At 45.7% G+C, this 20697-nt stretch overlaps 1 protein-coding gene across 4 annotated transcripts in view; it reads left to right on the top strand.

Moving 5' to 3' along the window:
* Positions 1 to 20697, top strand: part of AFF2 (ALF transcription elongation factor 2) — a 592529-nt gene that overhangs the window by 299711 nt on the left and 272121 nt on the right. For 3 of the 4 annotated variants that reach the window (XM_037511844.2, XM_054695516.1, XM_054695514.1), the window contains exon 2: positions 12370 to 12490. Coding sequence is in view for 3 of the 4 variants with exons in the window: in XM_054695516.1 (XP_054551491.1) it covers positions 12370 to 12490 (121 nt within the window). In the remaining variant the exon portion in view is untranslated. Of the gene's footprint in view, positions 1 to 12369; positions 12503 to 20697 lie in introns of all 4 variants that reach the window. The other variant, XM_054695515.1, reaches the window with a different exon arrangement.

Below are 20697 nucleotides of genomic sequence, written 5' to 3'. Positions count from 1 at the left end.
GCCTCTGTGTCTCCTCAACCGTTCTTTTCACAAGGTCTGGCCAAGCAATAAAAGCTACTGGCACTTTCTTTTTTCATAGAATCGGAATGTTGGCTGTTAGACCTAAGGCAGGAGTGTTTGTTTGCTGTGGCCAATCTTCTCTGTGTGCAGTGAGGAAACTAGAGAGGAAGAGAAATCTGCCACCAGACACTGTGGCACTGATTATCAGGATGACAGAAACAGGAACTGCTCTTTGATCAACAATAACGTTATTTCTGTTTAAAAGACGAAATATTAAAAGATGAAGCTGCAAGCATTGTCCATTTTTATTCGCTGCTCTGAAGAGAGCAAATGCAAAGTGACAGAAGGATTTTCATGACAATAGTAGGCTCACCTAGAAGAAGCATTGTTAACCAAATTACCATCCCTGATGTCATTTACGTGTGTCCTGTTTCAAAAGATGAAAATGTTGTTTTTAATTTGCTTTTTCACCATCCACAGCAGGCTCTCTAAGCATTTTAATAAAACTGAAACAGTTCATCAGAACAGAAGGAAACTATCTGGATCTATTGGTCACAACTTGCTCGAAAGCATTTCTGACAGCTGCCCTCTGTTGAAGGGGAAATTGCACAAATGGCCAGTTATTATCATTTTTAATAAATAAACCTTCTACCGTCTTCCTCCCTCCCTCCCTCTGCCTTCTCTGTGATTGTGTTCAACAAGCATATTTCAGTGGGACCATTTCTATTACAGAGTGATTGAGCTCTGATTTACACATCAATTACCCACCTTCATGGAGATTTTCATGCTCCCCGAGCTGACATCAATGAAGCGTAACTGCGTAAGCGCTTTATTTCATACCAGTTTTGGATAACTGAGACTGATAACTAATCATATCGCGAGACAATGTGCTACAGTACCGGAAACAATAAATGCTTCCCTTTGAAATCTCATCTGTTCTTTATGAGCTCACCATTCACATGCTTATCTCACTCACCCATTTCTTTCTGTGAGGCTCTGCCTCTCACTTGGTATCACACGCGCAATTAGGGTTTTACCCTTGAAGACAAGTGTTTGCCAAAATCAGATTCTCCTTTTCTAGCTTCTCCAAAAAGCAGAAAATCTTGCTGCTTTCTCGCCACTGTTGTAGACCGAGTTCCCCAAACTCCCCAAGGCACTGCAGGTCATCAGGCTGGACGAGCAGGTACGAGCGAACAGGAGATGAAGGATGCAGGCCAATTTGCTTCTCCGATTGTCCACAGGATGTTCCACGAACTTGTTCCCCAACAGTGGTGGCCAAGCCGCGCGGTTTTCTGCAGAATGGGAGCTCATCGCTGCTGGAGGCCCAGCTGGAACACAGCTGCCTGTTTGCGCCCCCGCTGCATGCCAACCTGAGGACGTCCCCACTGCGCTTTGTTGCAGTGCCCTGCTCTGTGATGATTCGGTAGTGGAGTTACCGCTCCTTCTGGGCTGTGAATTTCTCAAAGGCTCTTACTGTGTCTTACTCTTTTTGTTTTTCTGAGCACCGAGCGTGGTGCCTGGTGTGTCTAGGCCTCCAGTTAACGTTTGTTGATTAAATAGACAAATTAATTAATATATTAATTGAGATCTTTGTGAACATTTGTCACTGAACTTGGGCAGAAAAAAAAATATGTTTGCCTGTCATTTGTTCATTCAGTCAGTCAAAAAATATTTATTGAGAGTTGAACACTGAGCTTGGCACTTTTCCAGATAAATGGGGAGCAGAAGTGCGTTATTCCTCTCTGGTGACAGTTTCATTTAACACCCACAGTTCTCTCAGACAGAGCAGGAAAGGGGGGAAGAAGGATGAGCTGGAAAGCCAAAGGAGAGCTGTGCTGGGGTAGAAGAGAGAGGGACGGATAACATGTAATTTGGTGTACAAAAATATAATTCCTAAGGTTATCTTCTTTCGACATGAGGAGGCCTGGTGTGTTCACTGGGAACTGGCTGAGCCGTACCATCCAGGGGTGTACATCAGTTTGCTAGAGCTGCTCTCACAAAAAATCACACACGAGGAGGCTTAAACAACCGAGATTTACTCTCTCGCAATTCTGGAAGGTTGGAGTTTGAAATCCAGGTGTCACAGGGCTCTCCTGCTTCTGCTGGCCTGCTGCCATCGTTGCCTCTCCTTGGTTTCTAGAAGCTTCTAGATGCTTCTTCCACCATCTCTGCCTCCCTTGCTGTCTCTGTAGGCGTCTACGTATCCAAACTTCCGCTTCTTACAAGGACACCATGTTGGATAAGGGTGTGACTGCATCCTTACATCTGCTTCCAAAGACGGTCACACTCTGAGGCTTCGGGGGTCAGGACTTCACTATATGAATTTTGAGGGGATATACTTCAACCCATAATAGGGGGGCACCTTGTCAGACATCTCCTCAAGGCCAGAGAGAAAAGTGTAACCCTGGGGGAGTCAAAACTGTAGGTCCATGAACCATGTGAGAAAACCAGCCGGTCTATTCAGAGGGCGCATCTTCACTGCAGTGTTATTTTCACGCTCCAGCTGTATGTTCAGGCCAGAGCTGTGGGGGCCTAGTCGGCCACGGAAAGCGTCGGGGCCCAAAGGGTTGAGCCTCTAGGGAGTAGAATTTGCCTGGGTAAAAATTAGTCAGAACATGCGGATCAAAGGGTTTGGTGAGACAGGAAAATAGAGCCAGCTTCAAACTGTCAATTATAAACTGCTCGTTAAGGGCATTAATTTCCTTAGTTTAAAGGTAATTAAGAATACTCTTTCTGAGAAAATATTGTTTTAAATTAAATAGTTATTGAAATTGTCTTGCTTGTAGCTAACTGAAAATAAAACACCTTTTAAAAGTGTCATTTATGAGAAGCCAGGTTATATTAAGACTTCGACTTGGAAAAGAAAGCCTGATATTTAACGGGCACAGAGAGGAAATACTTGAGGCAGCTTTTTCCTAATTTGAAAGACAGAGTTGTTCTGTGTAGGTCGGCTGCAGAAGCAGCAAGTGTGAAGCTGGGGACGTGGCTCCATGAGACAGCCCCAAGATGCACTGGGGCTGGACCAGGGATCCTCAGGAGCTGAGGGCCATGCCAAGCCTTGGGCAGCCAAGTAGGACTCCTTCCAGCCGCAGGGCAGAATTCAAACTAGCTGCAAAATCTGTGTGAACCACGGAGAATACTCAGCTCCCCTGCCTCCTCCCTCGTGGGCCCATGGTGCGCCCTCTGCTCATGAGAAGCATCCTCTAATTTCCTTGAAGTAGATCAGGATTTAGATCTAGCAGCCCTTTAAAGCTTGGTGTTAACATTCACCCTGATTAGCTTAAAGAGAGACTTATATTATACATAAGATAGTTTTAAGGCAACAATAAAGATTGCATGAAGAAACAGTAGAAGGATAAACAAGAAAACAATAAAAATGGCTGCCTTTGCTTGGCGCTGGGGGAACAGTAGATGCTTACAAGACTGGAAGTGCTACCATTTCATCATTTTGACTTTTATAGGCTTTTAATTTATGAACTGCTTACAGTGGGCAAATCAATACAATTGGATGAAAATTACAAAATGACGATGATACCATTGTCATCCCTAAAAAATGTCACACGTGTGTAGCTATAGTCACTCTTTGTATTTCCTTGGCTTAGGGTAACCATTCCAGGCCCCTGCTAGCCTTTGGGAAGAATTTCTAAAAGCTTCTGAGTCACACAGTTGCTGGCAGCACCCTTAGTTTGCCGACCTTGTATGCGGGGAGCTTGGAAGTCACTGGTTTGTGTCGCCAGCGGTCAGGGAGCCGTAGAAGTGAGCGGGAATCTCACTTTCAATGAATGGGTAGAAACCAAAGTTTACATGATTTTCTATAAAAATGGAAGTTGGCTACTTAGCCTAAGAAAATGTTACCAAAGCAGGCAAGACAGCCAGGTATCCTTGCTTCCTGTTGTGCAGTGGCTTCTTCTTCTTATTGAGGGGCACCAGCATGGAAGAGGGTGTTGCATGAGGCTGAAGGAGCTAAAGGTGCGTGGTTGTTAAGGGTCACTCGCTCATCCCAAGCTGCCTGGGACAGTCATGCGCTGGGAAGACACACACCGCTCTCGAACAGTCAAGGACATTGGACTGCATCTCTTAGCCAACAGTTAGGTTGGGTGAAGACAACAGAATTTAATTTCACTGAAAAGACCGCATTTAAAGTGCAATTTTTAGGCTTCCTCCAAGTCATCGATATGCCGAGGACAACTATGGCAGACGGGAACCTCTGGCTTGCCAGAGTCATGGGCTTGTCGTATAAAAGTGGGACTTCAGTGCACCCCCCCCCAGCCTCGCTCATAATCAATGTCTGTCCGAGTGTCTCCCCGTGCTGCTCCGAGAAGACTCTATAGCATGCTCCAAGAGCCTCTTCCCAGCTGAGGTATTCTGCAGGGAGTTCAGATGCCACACACAGCCCCATCACCCGTGCTGTGCGCGCCGCCAGAGCACAGCCCTGCCCCTGTAGCAGCCTCTGTATGCTCCGAGCGTGGCTGCTGGGCCCAGGCTTAGCGCTCCTGCTGCTCGCACCGCTGGCTCATTGACTCTTGTTCAGTCTCACTCTCCTCGTCTGCAGAATGAGGATACTAGTACCTCATTGGTGTTTTGTAGGATGAAGTACGATCGTGCTGACCGTGCTATGCTGCCTGGCGTGGAGCCAGGGTCCGCAAGGAGTTGCGAGGTGCTGCGGTCACTCTTCTGCTTGACAGGACTCCTCCCTTGATAACTGCCTGTGGCCGCGAAGGCGGAGCCACTGACAATATTCGCCATATAGATTTCTGTATAATAGAATACATCTGTCCCCTAGAGGGCCTGATTCTTGACTTACCTTCATGTTCAGTCTGTCACATTTGGGCACACGCAAATGGGTCCGTTAAAGAAGTTTCTATATGAATGATCTTGTATGTGCCAAGATCAGAAGTTGTATATTTCGTTGGTTGTTTGGGACCCATACCCGGGACATCAGAGGCAGCTGGTCTGGGGAGTGGCTTGGGCATGGGGATTTATAAAGTCTTCCCTGGGTGAAACCCATGCACGGCCAAAATTGAGAACCACACAAGAGATGATTGGTAATATTTAGAAATGTTTTAAATTGAAAACGTATTATCTTAAACCTCATGTCAAGATTAATTTGTGAATTAAACATATGGACCACCTTGGTACCTTGATTGCCAAGATCAATTTTGAGTGTATAGAAAAACATTTTAAGAAGCTATCTGATGAAATGTACTTTCCTCTTACTAGAAAGACTGTAGACCTCAGCAATAGTGAAATTTTGCTATTTGTGGGACAAAGAGAACTTGTGAAAGCTACATATAAATTGTCATTGGCATACTTAGGCCTTGTAGCAGCATCTCAGAGGTTTGGAAAGAGATTAGGAATTTTTGGCCTCCCTAGTGGCACAGGGGGTTAAGATGCAACACTATGATGCTATCTGCAGTGACTGCAGCACGAGTTTGATCCCCGGCCAGGGAGCTGACCCACATGGTGAGGCAGACCTGTCCTGACTCGCCCACTGCTCCCCTCAGCAGTGTATTTCAGTAGATCTGCCTGTTCTGCTCCCTACTGTGTTTCTGGTGAATCCTCTCACCCCCACACCTCTAGCCTACACCCCAGTTCTTATATGCATAAATAAATATTATTAAAAAAAAGAGATTAGGAGTTTTACTAATTTTCCAGGTATTGCTGAGGAGCCAGTGAGTTAATGTGCAGTAAAGCTTTGCTTGATGAAGGTAAAGCTTGAACGGTGTGCCACTGACCTCACCCCTTTCGTGTGGGAGGCCATAGTTGTCAGCAGAAACATTCCTCATTCCCTGTCATATTTGACCTTTACACTGATTGCATGCAGAAGGGAAAGATCGTTCCTATCCTTTCACAAATAAGGAAGTGGAGGCTTACAAAGGTAAAATGATTTATTAATAATCAACTTCAAGTGAAATGATTAGAGTTCCAGCCCTTCTGAATCTGGACACACCACAGACTTCTTTAGAAACAACAAAACTTGTTGGCGCAGGTTCGGTTTTACCCAGGTTTCCCCATTCCTAGATGTATTTAATCATCTTTGCAGCTTCAGCGGTCGGTATTTGTTAGAGGTATTGCAACATCCTTTGGGGAGTTGGTAGGCTAGTCAGAACAATTTTGTCCTAAGCCGAAGCTGAACACATTTCAAAGTGTTTTCCTTGCAATATGTGTATTTGACACTGCTTATTTATGTACAGGAGGATTTGCATGCTCTGACTTAGAAGCGACAGACCTTCCCCTTAAGGAGTAGACAGTCTGATGGGAAACAGAAGCCCAGTTAAGTCATTTGAAATCATCAGATTGAACCCCCTTAATGAGCGTGATGTGACAGAGGAACAGGAATATCTGTTCAGTGGGATGTTATTTGGCTCCGAGGAGAGACGCTCTTGCAGACGTGATGCTGAATGAAAGGCATCAGGCAGATAGGGACAAACTGTGTATCCCACGTGTAGGAAATATCCAGAATAAGTGCATTCGTTCAGGGACAGGTTAGCCGTTACTTAGGGCTGGGCAGGATGGCAGGATTGGGGCAGGGTGATTGCTTAGGGGTACAGGGTCTTTTGGGAGGTGCTGAAAATATCCCAAAATTACATCATTCTGATCATTACAAAACTGTGAAAGTACTGAAAACTACTGGATTGTAAACTTTAAAAGGGTGAATGCAATGGCATGTGAAGTCTGTCATGTTAAAACTGTTATAATAAAAAGGGGGGGTGCAGGTGAGAAGGGGAGCAGGTGAGCCAGAAACAAGAGAAGAGTGGTTCTGGGAATATCTGCCTGATCCCACTGGAGGGTGATTTGAGAAGGTTCTGGGATGACCTGAACCTTCGTTTCTGCTTTCAGAAGTGAAGATAATGGAGCACCCTGGACGTGCCCCGTCAGGGGAACATGAAGCCTGCCCCCTGCAGGACTTCTGGGCATGTCGGTGTACACGTTTAGGAAGCACAGTTGTAAGGGAACTCAGAAAATAAGCCCTGGCCCATTGACCTAAGACCTCAAGACACTGGCATGGCTAGGTGGGCAGCTGGCAGATGTCTCAAGTAAATGTCAGGTGTGTTTCCTCTCTGTTCGCTTCCATCTTGATCTTCATTCCTAATGAAAGCCAGTTTCTGTAGGGAGAGAGTCCATTTGAAGAGTGGTTGTAGGGAGGACTTGCAATGAATCTAAAGACAGCTAAGAACTTCTACTGATGCTAGAAACTCTTTTTCAAGGTCCCATTCTTATCTCCAGATCCACCGTTCTCGCGTGTCTTCCCTGAGTGACATAGTTAAGGTCTGTTTTTAGCTTTTTATAAACCGTTTTGAATGTAGCACTTTCCATTGAAGTACTCATGGATGTTAGCAGCTAGAATAAGTACATAACTTGGGGTTGATTTTTTAAGGCATCGAATAGCAGAGATTTTCTTAACACATAGAACGTACGTGGAGATTACGTCAATGTCAAATTCAAAACGGGGCTGGACATCAAAAACTCGTGCCACCTGGAGCTCTGCAACATGCAGGAAGCACAAAACGCTGTACATTTTATAAAAGGCAGAAATTCATTCAGGAGAACTGCGAGGAATGAATTATCGCTTATGTTTGTCCCTTGGGTGAATTAAACATATATTTTTTATGGTTTTACAAAAATATTAGCCAAAATAAAGGTGTTTTAGTGCCAGTTGGAATGGAAAACAAGTGAGACTGAATTATTTACCTTCCTGCACGTCATTACTGCAGTAAATCCTATATTAGTTAGCAGTATTTTTAAATAAACTTGTCATTTTAAAATATCAGTGCTTTGTTACTTTTCCCCCAACTAGATTTGTAAAAGAACCAAATTAGGCAAACAATGATTATTAAACTTCATGAATTATACAAACCAAATGGACTTAAACTGGTTTTTACTCTCCCTCTCTCAGCTTCTCCCCACGGATGTAGTTAATTTTTACAATCCCTTTAGGGTTTGTATATTTTGGTGCAAGGAAACTCATGGTTTTTTTATACACAAATCCAAATTAAATTCCTAACATTTTTCACTACTGGCAATTTCTAATAAGATGCAATCCTAAGGAAAGCTGACCAAAGGTGAGCAAAAGACATGGATATTCGCCCTTGAGTGCGATGGGAACATGGGGGGAGGGGCAGATGGGAAAAGTCCTGGGCTGTTTGTAAGAAAACCCAGGAGTTCCTGTGTTCCTGCCTCCCTTTTCTGTCACAAACCTGCCCAGAAGCCTACGGCTTTTCTGAGCTTGATCTCATCATCTGTGGAATGAAGGGGCCAGAACTAGATGATTGCTAAGGTCTCCTGAGGCTCAAGCAGTCTCTGTTCTGAAGGACTAGCCTGCATTGTCAGCCCCAGTCGGCTGCCGCTGGGAGCTAATGAAGACTGACTCATTGGAGGTTCTGGAACTCAGCAAATGTACACGTGCCCTCGGTTTTACTGTCCCATGCATGCGTCTGCTTGGCTTCTGTTGTGCAACCATCCCAAGCTGGGTGGGTTCACCATCGGTTCTCGCAGCCTCCAGGAAAGCAGTGCAGCAATGACAAGGATGACGCACATGAAGGTCAAGGCCGATGCCACAATCAGGGGGATGACCCGCCCCATTCTCCCTGGAGAAGGGCGGCTTATCATTCTAGAGGCAGTCTTTTCTGCAAAGCAGGTCCTTCCTCTGTCTCTCAAGCCCTGGCGTCTTTAGCCATGCGCAGTGTGATGCCGCCCTTTCCTCGCTCCCGTCTAGGCCCAGGTGTGCGCACTTACACATGCACACGCCCATGCTCCATACTCACCGGGGTGTGCAAGACCGCAGCCATACAGGTTAGTGGCAGGAAGGTATAAAAAAGCCTGATTTTTAACTCACTACCCTAAAGCTTCTGATGATGGAAATGAAAGTTACACAAGCCGAGGCTTAAGGTCCAGCAGAGGAGAGGAGCTGAATGGAGAAGACGAGAAGATCAGAGCTGAACTAGAAGAGGGAAGAGACGCAAGTCCACATCGTTTTTTGCCAACCTGACGTGGGCCTGGGCACCTCTCCCGGCACAGAGGGGCCTTGCTTTCCAAAGGACTTTTTCTGTCGGCCAGGGAAACGGGTGGCAGAAATCCGAGCTCGTCTAAAAGCCCCCTTGTAGAGAGAAGCTTCTGCCTACTGCGGCTGTGAAGGGTAAGTGAAGGATCAGGCTTTTCCTGCGCTGTGCCCCTTGCAGCCCCTACAAGCTGGCATTGGAGTAACAGAATAGTCATGGAACAGAATAGTAATGGAACTTGCTCCTCGTTCTGTCCTCTCCCCTCAGCTAATGCATGTGACAGTGAAACAAGGATTCCAAAAAGGGTGGGCTGCAGAGCGAGAACCCAGAGGCCTCTGGCTAACCAAAAAGCAGCTTGGTTTTGAGTGTTCAGTGGCTTTTATATGATCATAATGGGGCACGCTTCATTCTGTCAGGAGGAAGAAGAAAAGGTTGGAAAGATGGCCTGACTTGCTGAGAGCAGAGTCCTTCGGACGAGCTTTCTGGCAGAGCTTCCCAATAGAAAGTGGGTTTTCCTGCTGGTGGGGCCCGTGCCCCGTCCTCATCCATGTGAATGAGCTTGAATTGCTCGGTTCGATAATACAGCTGATTCATTTCGAAGTCTGGCTTGACATCTCTTTGTGGGTCACGGAGTGTTCTTTCCTTTAGCAAACAAGCCCAGGAGTGTCACAGCTCATCACGTCATCGGGGCAGACACCAGGCTTCAGACGTGTGCTGCGCTCACAGGTTCAAGCCCACCCTGCCTGCATCGTCGGAACTTCAGTTGAGTAGATAAAGAGGTCCTCATCATTATCAGCCGCAGTAGGTATAACAAGAGGCTAAATACATAGCTGTGGTTTTAATTAGCTGGTGCTTCAAATTAGTAATTTTGGTTTCAGTCAGAAATCAGTGACGTTCTACATGATGAAAGCCTCATCACTGTGCCGTTCTTTCCTTATTATACCTTGCCCTGTGAAGCTTTCAATACAGCGCCTCCCTGAGCAAAAAAGGACAAACTTAGAGATCTTTGCTTGCCTTCCAAGAGCAGAGGAACTCGGCGGAGATTTAAGTCAGTCTCGCCAGAGAGATGGGAATGAACTGCTCTTTGTTATGGGTGTTAGAGCGTGCGGCAGGCACCTCAGTCTGCTCTGCGAACATGCGTCTGGAATCTGCTAGCTAATGAAGGGGTGCAAAAGGCGGGCAGAGCCTCCTCGCAGACCCACCCCATGTGGAAAGCTGGGACGCCCCAGGCTCGTCATGCAAGCTCCAGCCGCTTCCTTTTCTTCTCCTTTCCTTCCTTCAGGGTTTTCGTTATGTTCTTTGTCTCTGAGGAGAAGAAAGGTAATTTGCAAGGCCCAGACTAAGGTATTGCAGCTCTCTTCAAGCGGAAATTCAAGGTGATCTGTGTGCCTGTCATTGTGGGCTATCTGGTGCTCAGTGGCTGCAAGCCTGACATCTCACTCGCTTCTAGAAGCCTGAGACTGTGGCTCCTGTTTCTGTGTGGAAAACCGTCTCCTGTGGAAGGCAGAGAGATTAAGTGTCCTGCTCCTTTGCCCCCCCCACCAATAAACTGTTGCTTTCACCGGTTCCTCCACCCCTCACAGCATCTTTCTAACATTGTGACAAGTTGACGATGGACTTGGATCACACACACCAGCGCGCACTGCTGAGCAGACCCGCCTGCCCCACCTTTATGGACTGAGATGTTCCTGTGTCTGCTTCATTCTACGTCAGCCCCCTGCGCATGGATGCCCCCCCACACACACCCCACTGCCGGGTTCTGATCCCAGCCTGGGGATGGTGGTGATGGACACTGGTAGCATCCGAGGCGGCACAAACCACCCAGGCTGGCTTCCGGTATCTGGACTTGGCACCTCTCCCAAGTTGGCTGAGCCCAGATGTGCTGACTAGGCTTTGGGTAGAACTTGAGGTTCTTTGTTCTTCCCTGATAGTGACAATGTGCTGGGTGCGCTTACGATGACTCAGCAGCTGTGACGTAGCTGCATTGTTTGTCCTCTGGAAGCATAATGTTCCTTTGAACATCCGATACATGTTGCCACAATTTTAAAATGGAGAAATGAAGTGTTGTTTTTCCAGAAGGTAAGGTTAGCAAAGTCACTTTGAGTTTGCCAGTTCAAGGATTCCGGTGGAGAAAGGTAGATGGCTAAGTGAGGTGACATCTGACACTCCATGTATATCACTGTCTGGCTAAGCTGCCACGGGGTTTCCATGCTCTGAGCTCTCACTTTGTAAGTTAAAACAAGGATGCTCGTGAGAAAGCTAGGCTACAGATGATAGGCGTTAGGGCTTGGGATGTATTCCAAACCTGTGGACTATATTCTTCTATCAGTACATCTCTTGTAATTCCTTTAGCTATTACGTTCATTTGCATGTCGATTATCTAATTAAGTCTTAACATGGCAGTATTAACACGGGGAAGGAAACAACATTTATACTGCACCTGCTAGGCATCTTACGTGCATGTATGCAATTTAAATTTGCCCTGCGTATGTGGACTTACTCTGGGGAAGATTACAATCAGAAGCATGATGACAAAACCCAACGAACAAAATAATTTGCACTACTCTGAGGCTTACAGATTATAGTTTAATATGCACCCTCCTGCAGGATGAACAAAATAATTATTCAAAAAGGAAGCATTCTATAAAGTCCACACACCTTAAGTATATATTAGATGTTGTCGGGAAGCATCTGGAAGAGTCCCACAGCTGCATGGCACTTATAAAACATTTTTGTGAAGGACATTCAAGACTTTCGACATCTCCTTTCCTTGTTAGTAGTTTCTTGCTTTTCTCTGTGAAAGATTTCCAGAGAGGCTTCCAGCTACCTATGGCACACATCACAGGAAGGACAAACCACCACCACCTACAACACAAAGACAATGAATGATGGCGTGGTCTCATTTTGGGGAGACTTCCATAAATGCACTTAAATCTCTAGGGACGTCAGTAAAATAGGCTAATTCTGACTCGGGGGTTTAGGACAGAATTCCACTTTGATAATTCCCTTCCCTTGGGACTTTGTGACAGCTGAGCCCTGAGCAATAGGCCACAACACAGCTTGAATCAGTACCTTTCTGCAGAGTGGACTGACGTTTGGGGAGTCTGTAGTTACCTGCAGGAATTGCACAACAAGGGAAGATGATTCGGCCAATGGCATATGGTCTCTAATAAGTCAGTGTCTGTTTTTTTCTGCTGTATTCTGATCACTGACCGGGAGCTTCAGCCCAGTTGAAGAAAGAATTCTTTGCTCCCTAAGTTGTACCGCTTGGGTAGATTGACTTGTAGGTTTTTTTCTTAATAACAAAGGAGATGTGAATGATTTACATGACTAATCTTTTCCTCCTTTTGTCTATTTCTTTTCCCATCAGTCACTACGAACAAGACCGTAGCGCACTTAAAAAAAGGGAATGGGAGCGGAGGAATCAAGAAGTCCAGCAAGAAGACGATCTCTTTTCTTCAGGCTTTGATCTTTTTGGGGAGCCCTACAAGGTAGCTGAATATGTATGTAATTTATCTTTCTGAGAAATGGTTGCTTGTTACATTTTGAACACACTAATCAACAGTTAATCTATTTTTAAAACACCTAAATCATTTCCAAGAGAATATGTTTTACAAATGAAATATATACATGCACTGTCTTTGGGGCAATGGCAGGTTTCTGAGAAAGTCTTCAGAGACAAAGTCCATCCTGTTGGAGGAGCTCAGTAAGATTTGAGAGGGACTGTGAGGCTGTCTATTGGACGGAGCTCTTTAATGCACCAGGCACCCTCTGGCAAGCAGGCAGTACCCCTGATGCTTTGCTCCCCTGGGAGTATCAGCACAGCACCCCTGAGGACTTCATCAGAATGCCAACGGGTATGTCTGTTCCTCTTCCAATCAGTGCCATCCACGGCAAGGACACTGCTTCTCTTTGCCATGTTAGCTGTGCAGTGGTTTGAGTGTTCTTTGAAAATCACTGCTCTTGGACAAGGGGGGAAGCCAATCATTTTTTCCTGGTGGTGAATAATCATGGGCTAGGAGATTGCCTCAGCTGGAGGGGCTGGTGTAGCTGGGTTGATTTTCTGGTGGCATTCAGGCTAGCGTGTCGCTCCAGTAACGATCAGATTGCTCTGTCTTCCATTCCTGACTTCACAATGACTGCCTCTCAATGTTCTTTTCGGGGTGGGGGTTGAGGGATGAATCTTGTTGAATTGAGGAACTGGTTGGTTTTTATTGAAATTTAGTAGCCACATAATTTTCTGTAATGAAACAAAAACAATATAAAAGGTCAAGTGACAAATGATGAGATTTTCAAGAGCTGTGATTTTAGGAGAGCAGCATGAGGGGACAGAAGCTTCGTGAACAGGAAAATTCTTCATGAGGATAGCATAGGCCAAAATACTCCTTTGCTGCCTTGTTCAGAATGAGTAGGCAGCTTTTGATTAAGACACTCAGGTGCCCTCCAAGTTTGATGAGTCTGACAAAAAAGACTGCTGGTTTTCAATCTGCCCACCATATTGCAGTCTTCAAATTTTCCCCCTATCTCAGTGGATTTGCCTTATATGCTACCTTTGAAGGTATGTAGAGAGATGATTAGTTTAATAAGCATTTCTTGAAGGCCCACTATGTGCTAGTGTACAAAAGGGAGTGAGACACAGACCTTCACTTGGAGGAACCCCTCATCCGGGGCAGAGCGCTTCCTGACCCGGGAGGGTGTGACTGCGTAAGAACTGCCGGGGAGCCAGGCAGCTGAGCTTCACCCCTAGCTGTTTTGGACAACATTCTGTGCCTGAGGAGAAGTCATTTTACGTTGGCTCGGGGGAGTTCACGACAGGCTACAGGAAGGGCAAGGACATTGAGGTGACGGGGCTGGGTGTCTGATGGGATGGAGCGAGGGGTGGGATGGGAGTGAAGGGGCCCAGCTTTCTCTCTCGGGATGATGATGGCATCGCTGGCAGCGTGTCCGGCAGGACAACAGGGCTGGTGCCTGTAGAGAAAACAATAAATCCATTTTGAGCATTTGGGGGTTGAGATGCCACTGGGTGTCAAGAAGCATCGGAGCCCTGCAGCCGGAGCTTCTGGGAGTGGCGAAGAGAGGGAGGAAGGAGCTGTCTTGCAGCTGGCAGTGGAGGCCGTGAGAGGAATGCAGGGTCTGATTAGATTGCTTAGTAAGAAGGACAGAGAAGCTGTGCAGTAGCTCCAAATAAACTCCAGAGCAGAGGCCAGGAAAGGGAACTAAAGGAAAGGGTGGGCAGAGAGGTAGGAAGAGAACTAGGGAGAATCACTTAGTAGAATCCAGGAAACAAAGAGCTTGATGCAAAGCAATTTGCCAGAGAGGTCAGGACTGGAAAGTGGCTGCTGGATTGGGCGTTGAGGGATGAGTTGTCTTAGGGAGAGCCATTTTATTTTGATTCTTGCCAGGGTTGGACAGTAAATTGGAAGTAGTGGAATAAGGCAAGAGGGGCAGGAAGGTGGACTTGATCTTGCACAGAGGTTTTGGATGGAGGGAGGAAGGACGGAAGATATGTTAGAATGTGAGGGGAGACATCGGCATGGAAGGCACCTTTTTTTTTGGAAAGTTAGTTGAGTGATTGATAGAAATGAATTGATGTCTGGAGAAGGGGAATATGAAGAAATGGGAGGGAGAGGTGGTGATGAGTGGAGCAGGGCCCCAGAGCAGAGGAGAAGAGTCAAAGTCAAGAGCACGTGAAGATTGTTCAGACAGCGGGGGCAGGTGGGAACGGAATTTCAGGAGAACAAATCAGGAGAGTGGCAGGAAAATGTCCAGGGCAAGAAAGTGTGGTCTCCAATTTTTTCTAGAAAACGGAAGAGAGGCCACAGGATGGTAGATCTTTCCTTCTTGAGAAGGAAGAGCAACCAGAAGAAAGTTATCATTGGATGGGGTAGAAAAATGACCATTACTCAAAGGACGCGTTCTTAAAATTCAACATCCGCCCCAAACTCAACACTATTATGAGGGTTTATTTCCCCTTTATAATTTTAAGTCCTAAGAATTAATGGTCTTGCATCTTTAAGGTAAATATCATTTCTTGTTAACAGGGACTTCTAGGTACGTGCATATTTAATTTTCGATATAAACACAGTATTTTTGAAGAGGTGGTTAAAATACCTGTTATCCACACCAGCAGAAGTTTTCAAAAGCTACCGATCCGTCTTCATATGGCAGGGGTGTGCCAGGGAGAGACGCAGACAGGAACATGGAGTTGACTGTGGGGCCAGGCCTGTTGTGTGGTTCGTAGCTATTGCATCTGTGCTTCTTGATGGGCAGAAGCCTTTGTTCTTGAGTCAAGACCATGAAGGAAAGAAAGAATGCTAGCAGTTGCTGACCTAGTAGGAATTCTCTTTCATTCACCTTTGCTTTGATGGTCGACTGTCATCTTGAGCTGTGTCCATGTTCAGGGTCCCCTGGGAGGTCACTTTCTCCTATGATATGATAAGAGAACTGCTCCTCCAAAGGCTTCCCCGGCCTGCAGTGGTGTGGGCATCCTTGAAGTATCTGGACTTGCTAGTGGCAGTGGGAGTTTTAGATCTTGCTCACAGGCCACTGGTGGAGGCGAGGACATACCGCACCTCTTCTGCAGGGCTATGGAGGGAATGCTTAGCGAATTAAGCATCAAAAATCCTGGTGGTGAAACAGGACTTTCTGCCACCCTAAGGCCTAGAACATGGCTTGATAACTCATCCACTAATGTTGGTGGTTCTTGTATTTGCCAGTGAACACCAGTCCCTATGCCTACTGCCCTTTCTTGGCCTAAGGAAGAAATGGAGAGCTCTCATCTCTCGTGTTCTTGATTGATTCCCTTCCTTGCCTCACCTCCACCACTCTGGAATGGCAAGAATGTTGACCATACCCATATTTGGTTTTTGATGGGGAACTTCTCTGTGGGGCTGCTTTTGTAGCTTGTAACTTTCAAATCTGAGTTTATACTTTCAAGAGCATTTCCAAATGTGGGAAACTGTTTGACATGTCCTGCTGGTGTGGAAAGATTGGGAGTGATGAAAGACTGGTTTGCACCCGGTGCCTCTTTGGTGCCAGGCACTGTGCGAGGGCTTCATGGATGTGCTCGCTTAGTCCTTCCAAAGGGCAGAGTGTGTGTTTCCCCTCCGTTCCCCGTGACGATCTGGGGGCTCAGAGAGGTGAGGTGCCTTCTCTGCAGCCTCATATTGTTGGAGGTGGTGAGCCTAGCCCTAGTCCCGGGTGAGTCCGTGTCTTCACAGGAAGCTGGTGACAAGGAGTCACACAGGGAGTCGGAGACCTGAGGGCATACCTTCTGTTTGACTTCGGGGGAGGAAACTTCATTTCTCTGACCTGTAGTTGCCTCCTCTCTGAATTGGATAATACCTGATATTACTAACAGTCCCCGATCATAAAATGAATAGTAACGACAACAGACCTTTTTTACTGTTTCTGGATCAACAAGAACGAGGGCACCAAGGTGGAGATGCAGTTGGTGACCCGGGTCATGGGGTGGGTGGGGGTGAGGGTGGGGGTGGGTGGTGGAGGCCAGACCCTGGCCAGAGCTGTTCTGCTGATTCACCTGCCTGTCGTAAGGGTCAAGGGAAAGGACCCAGGAAACCTTGCTTTTCAATCTTTCGAGTGCTATACAAATTAGGGACTTATCATTATTATAATTAGGCCATAGAAAGAAAGAACCACTCACAGCTCACAGAGATGACCTGTAAAAATGGTAAAATTAGGGAGGAATAAAGAATTACTAAATCACATGCATTAGCCACAATGAAAAAAAAAAAAAAAGAAAACTATCGAAGCTCAAAACTTATTTCACTACTTTTATTCAAAAGAAATAGTGTGGTACGGTAGCCTCCGAGCACATTAGTCCTGCCATGAAATTGTACGACTGATTTGTAGAAAGCACCAGAAGCAAACTGAGGCAACTCTATTTGCAGAAGTAATGAGAGGCAAAAAGCTTAAATGAAGGAGTGCTGTTAGTCATGAGCCACAAACCAGACATGTAATTTATGCCTGAAAATACTTGGAAAATGCATTTCCTTGATGATGGAGAAATTGTGATTACTTAGAAAATAACGGCTGCAGGGGTTACCTTTAAGGAATCAACCAATTATCTAGAATGGGAAGTAAAGAATTGGCCAAATTGAAAGAAGCCTATAATTGATTGAAATGGCTAATTTCATTTTTGCCATGTTTATCATGTTCCATCAAGACTGCCAGGAATACCTTTCTCCTTAATAGGATTACTAAGACTCTGGAGGGTGAAAAAGAACATTTAGTGTGAACCAGAAGTTGCTGTGGTGTATAATGAGAGCACACTGTGTCGGTGTCTATAAATATATTTCAGGCCCGTTGGGTTTTCCATCCTGTGGAACTCATGTCTACATCTTGAGAACTTGAAAAAGTGGTTGACAGCTCCCACCACCGATGGGGGGTGAGGGTGGGGGGAGAGTTTACTCTGGCCGTCTGGTGACCTGAACTGCATGTTGTTTATCTCATCTTGTTGAATGGGGGCTTCCTGAGGCTGTGTCTCTGTGTCCTCCGTGCCCAACACTACCTCATGCGTGTTTTGAATTTACCAGTGTCTGTCTCAAGAATGACCATGGTAGTTCCTACTTACAGCCACGGCACGTCTGTTATGCAAAGTATATGGATCTTCCTTCAATCAGCAACTCAGAAAGTGTCGCCAGTGAACTCAACCTTGAACTGTCTGCTATGCAGTTTCGGTCACGAGTCCCTCTGAGACTGCTGCTCTGTGAGGAAGCTAGTCTAAGGGGGATGCTGGCCCTCCGTTCCTCCAGGTTATTACAGCTTCACCCCCAAATCTTTCTTTTTTCTCTTTTCTTTTTCTTTTTTTTTTTTTTAAGAACAGGCCAGAATCGCGGGGGTGTGAGAAGATTCACCAGAGAGAGCAGGGAGCAGAGCAGGCATATGTACCAAAATGCACTGCAGAGGGGAGCAGCGGGCGAAACAAAAGAGGTCTGCTGCACCATGTGGGTTGCTCCCCAGCTGGCCAGGAATTGAATTCGTGCCTCAGAGGCCGCAGACAGCCTCACAGCACTGTGTTCAACCACCTGCGCCACCAGGGAGCCCCCGCTCCAGTCCTTCTTGAATCAGTAAGCCACACACCTGCAGCTAGCAGCCTCGTGCCCTAACTGCACGTGCAGACACGTCCTTCCCCGAGTTAGACTTTTGCTTTTTACTCATCATGAAAGTCACGTGAACAACATCTTTGCATCTTCCGTAAAATGGGTGCTGAAAAAAAATCTTTGTTTTCTTGTTTGAGGGTTCATGTAGATGAACCAATGAGAGGAATTCCTTCTCATATTGTATAGAATCAGGCAGCCATTTCTTTTATTGAATTAGTATGGGCTTCCTTCTATCCAAGAGAATTCTGAAATCTGTGCGCTTTTCCTTTTTGTGTTAACTACCAAAAAGCTCAAATTTCAGTTTAGTGTTCAAGCACAGTAACCAAGTTAGCTTGACTTCTTACTTTTCTATGTAAGTGCCTTTTATTCCAAGGCATCACATAGTCTTTATTTTGAAATAATTCGGGTATGGATTATTATTTGATGCTGATCAGTTCAGTAACACATTGTTGAGTTACTAATATGCACCAGACATGGTGCTATATCTTCGGGATAGCCTTTAAGAGTTCATATTTTTATACAGGAAAAGAAACCACAACTGTTGTATACCCTACTCTACGTAGTAGGAGGCTGATTTTCTAGACTTATTCAGAGAACTTTCAGTTTTCGTCTAACTTTATTCATGTAGGGGCAGTCTAAGACACTGATCAGTTTAGACGTTCTCCTAATTGCAAGCATATTTTACCACCTAGAGATGGAAATAAAAATTCTAAGCATGCATTAGAAACCCAGATCGTTAGAACAGTAAGTGTAAATGAAGAGACATTAAAACTTAACCAAGGTTCTTTCCACTGGGTACAAGATGAAAATGTCCCTTTTATTTATTCGTGAAATAAACCGGAATGTGACTAGTTTCTTGCAAACAAATAGTCCATGAGATTCCAGGGCCCTAATGATGTTGGCTTGGAGAGTGAAGGGCTTCTCAGGGCTTGGAGATATTGTGGTGGGCTCTATGACAGCCCAGGGCAACGTTATAATTGTGTAGATCTCTGTTTAGTGGAAGTTCGACAGACTTTCCTTGAGAGTTCAATAGATTGAAATTTGTGCTTCCTGGTAGCCAAGGCAAAAAAGGAAAAACTCAGAAGTTATAGAATTCTCTTTGTCTGATAAAAAGTGTGTCCTAATTCATAAAGGGGACAGTGTAAAATGAAGGCATTTAAAATGGGGAAATGAAATGTTCTTTTCCCTTATTGGGTCAGAATCTGGAAAATAGCCAGGTATTAGTTCCCATTAGTCAATCATCTAACCCAAGGGGTAAACTGTTTCGGGGACCAGAACAGCCCTGCCAGTATTTAAAGCTTGCATCAAATTCGTACTGGGCCTTTACACAATGAAATCTCTCTGTTTTGAATTTAGGGATTGAATAGAGAGGCTGGTTTTGGCTGCCACCCAAGTGGTTCATTGTGCAGCTCCGCTGAAGGAGACTGCTATATACAAAGAGTTTATTCTTGCCCTAGCTGGAAAGTAATTTCAGCCATTAAAATTGACAAACCTAGGGACTCTCAAGGAATAGAAGTGATTTCTACCCATCTCTCTCTATTAAATATGCCTTTCAAATGTACTTCTGAAAAAAGGAGTGATGACTCAGGTGAGGATTATATGAAATGTTAATTGTTTAATCACTACTTTAGCACCCAGGCTGCCTGAGACGCACTATAAGATGGTCTGTGGAATAAGACAAGTAAAATTGACGTGTATTTATATTTGAGATCTAAAACCTCCTGCCCCTCACAGCTTCCTCTTCACATATGTTCAGCATACTTCTCCCTAATCTTTGCAATCGTATTTCTCTGACTGCCCTCATTTCTTTGGAAATGTCTGATATGATTTAAGACGTGATATGAGTTGAACACCCGATGCAGTGGCGATCATCCTAATAACAAGGCCAAGGGCCCCAGCTGATTTTCCCTCTCAGTCTTCCTTCCTGATGTCCTCTGCTGACTCCTCTTTTATTTTTTTTCCCAGCTTCTTAAAGATTGATGTTCCCCAGGGTTTTCTCCCAAGTCCAATCTTCTCATTCTGCATTTTCTTTCCCTGGGAGATTTCCTCCATTTCTGGCACTTCACCCTCCGTTCATCTGTACACTCCCCCATCCTCACATGCAGAGCACAGCACACAGCCACACGGTGTAGGTGTAGGCTGAGAAGCCAGACGTGGACAGACAGGCACACTATCCACGTATGCCAGGAGACCGGGCGGCACAGAGGCTGTGCGAGGGAGCTTAGGTGCTGACATCTCTCTGTAGTGGAGAGTGTACCTCCCGCCAGGTGGTCCTCCCTCCTATGCATGGAGCACATGGGATGACTCCTGGGACAGGGAGGTGCCACAGGTTGGGTGTCTGCCCTATCCAGTGGCCCTGCTGCCAGATGGCTCTCTGGCTGCCAGTAGCCTCTTTCCTTGTAACACCTGGGCCAAGGGAGTGCAAGCCGACCACAAAGAAATCCTCTGCCCTTCTGAGTTCAGCAGCTTGTTTTGATAACACCTTTGACAGTTCAAGAGGATAATAAAAAGTCATTTTCGAAGATGAATAGCTGAGCTTTCAGCAGGCATTTCCAGGTATACAGCTATCTACCATT

The sequence above is a fragment of the Talpa occidentalis genome, unplaced genomic scaffold (genome assembly GCF_014898055.3).
Source record: "Talpa occidentalis isolate TD23 unplaced genomic scaffold, MPIMG_talOcc4v2.1 talOcc4.15, whole genome shotgun sequence".
Lineage (NCBI taxonomy): Eukaryota > Metazoa > Chordata > Mammalia > Eulipotyphla > Talpidae > Talpa > Talpa occidentalis.
The sequence above is the reverse complement of the archived record's forward strand: the minus strand, read 5'-3'. Positions and strand labels throughout refer to the sequence as shown.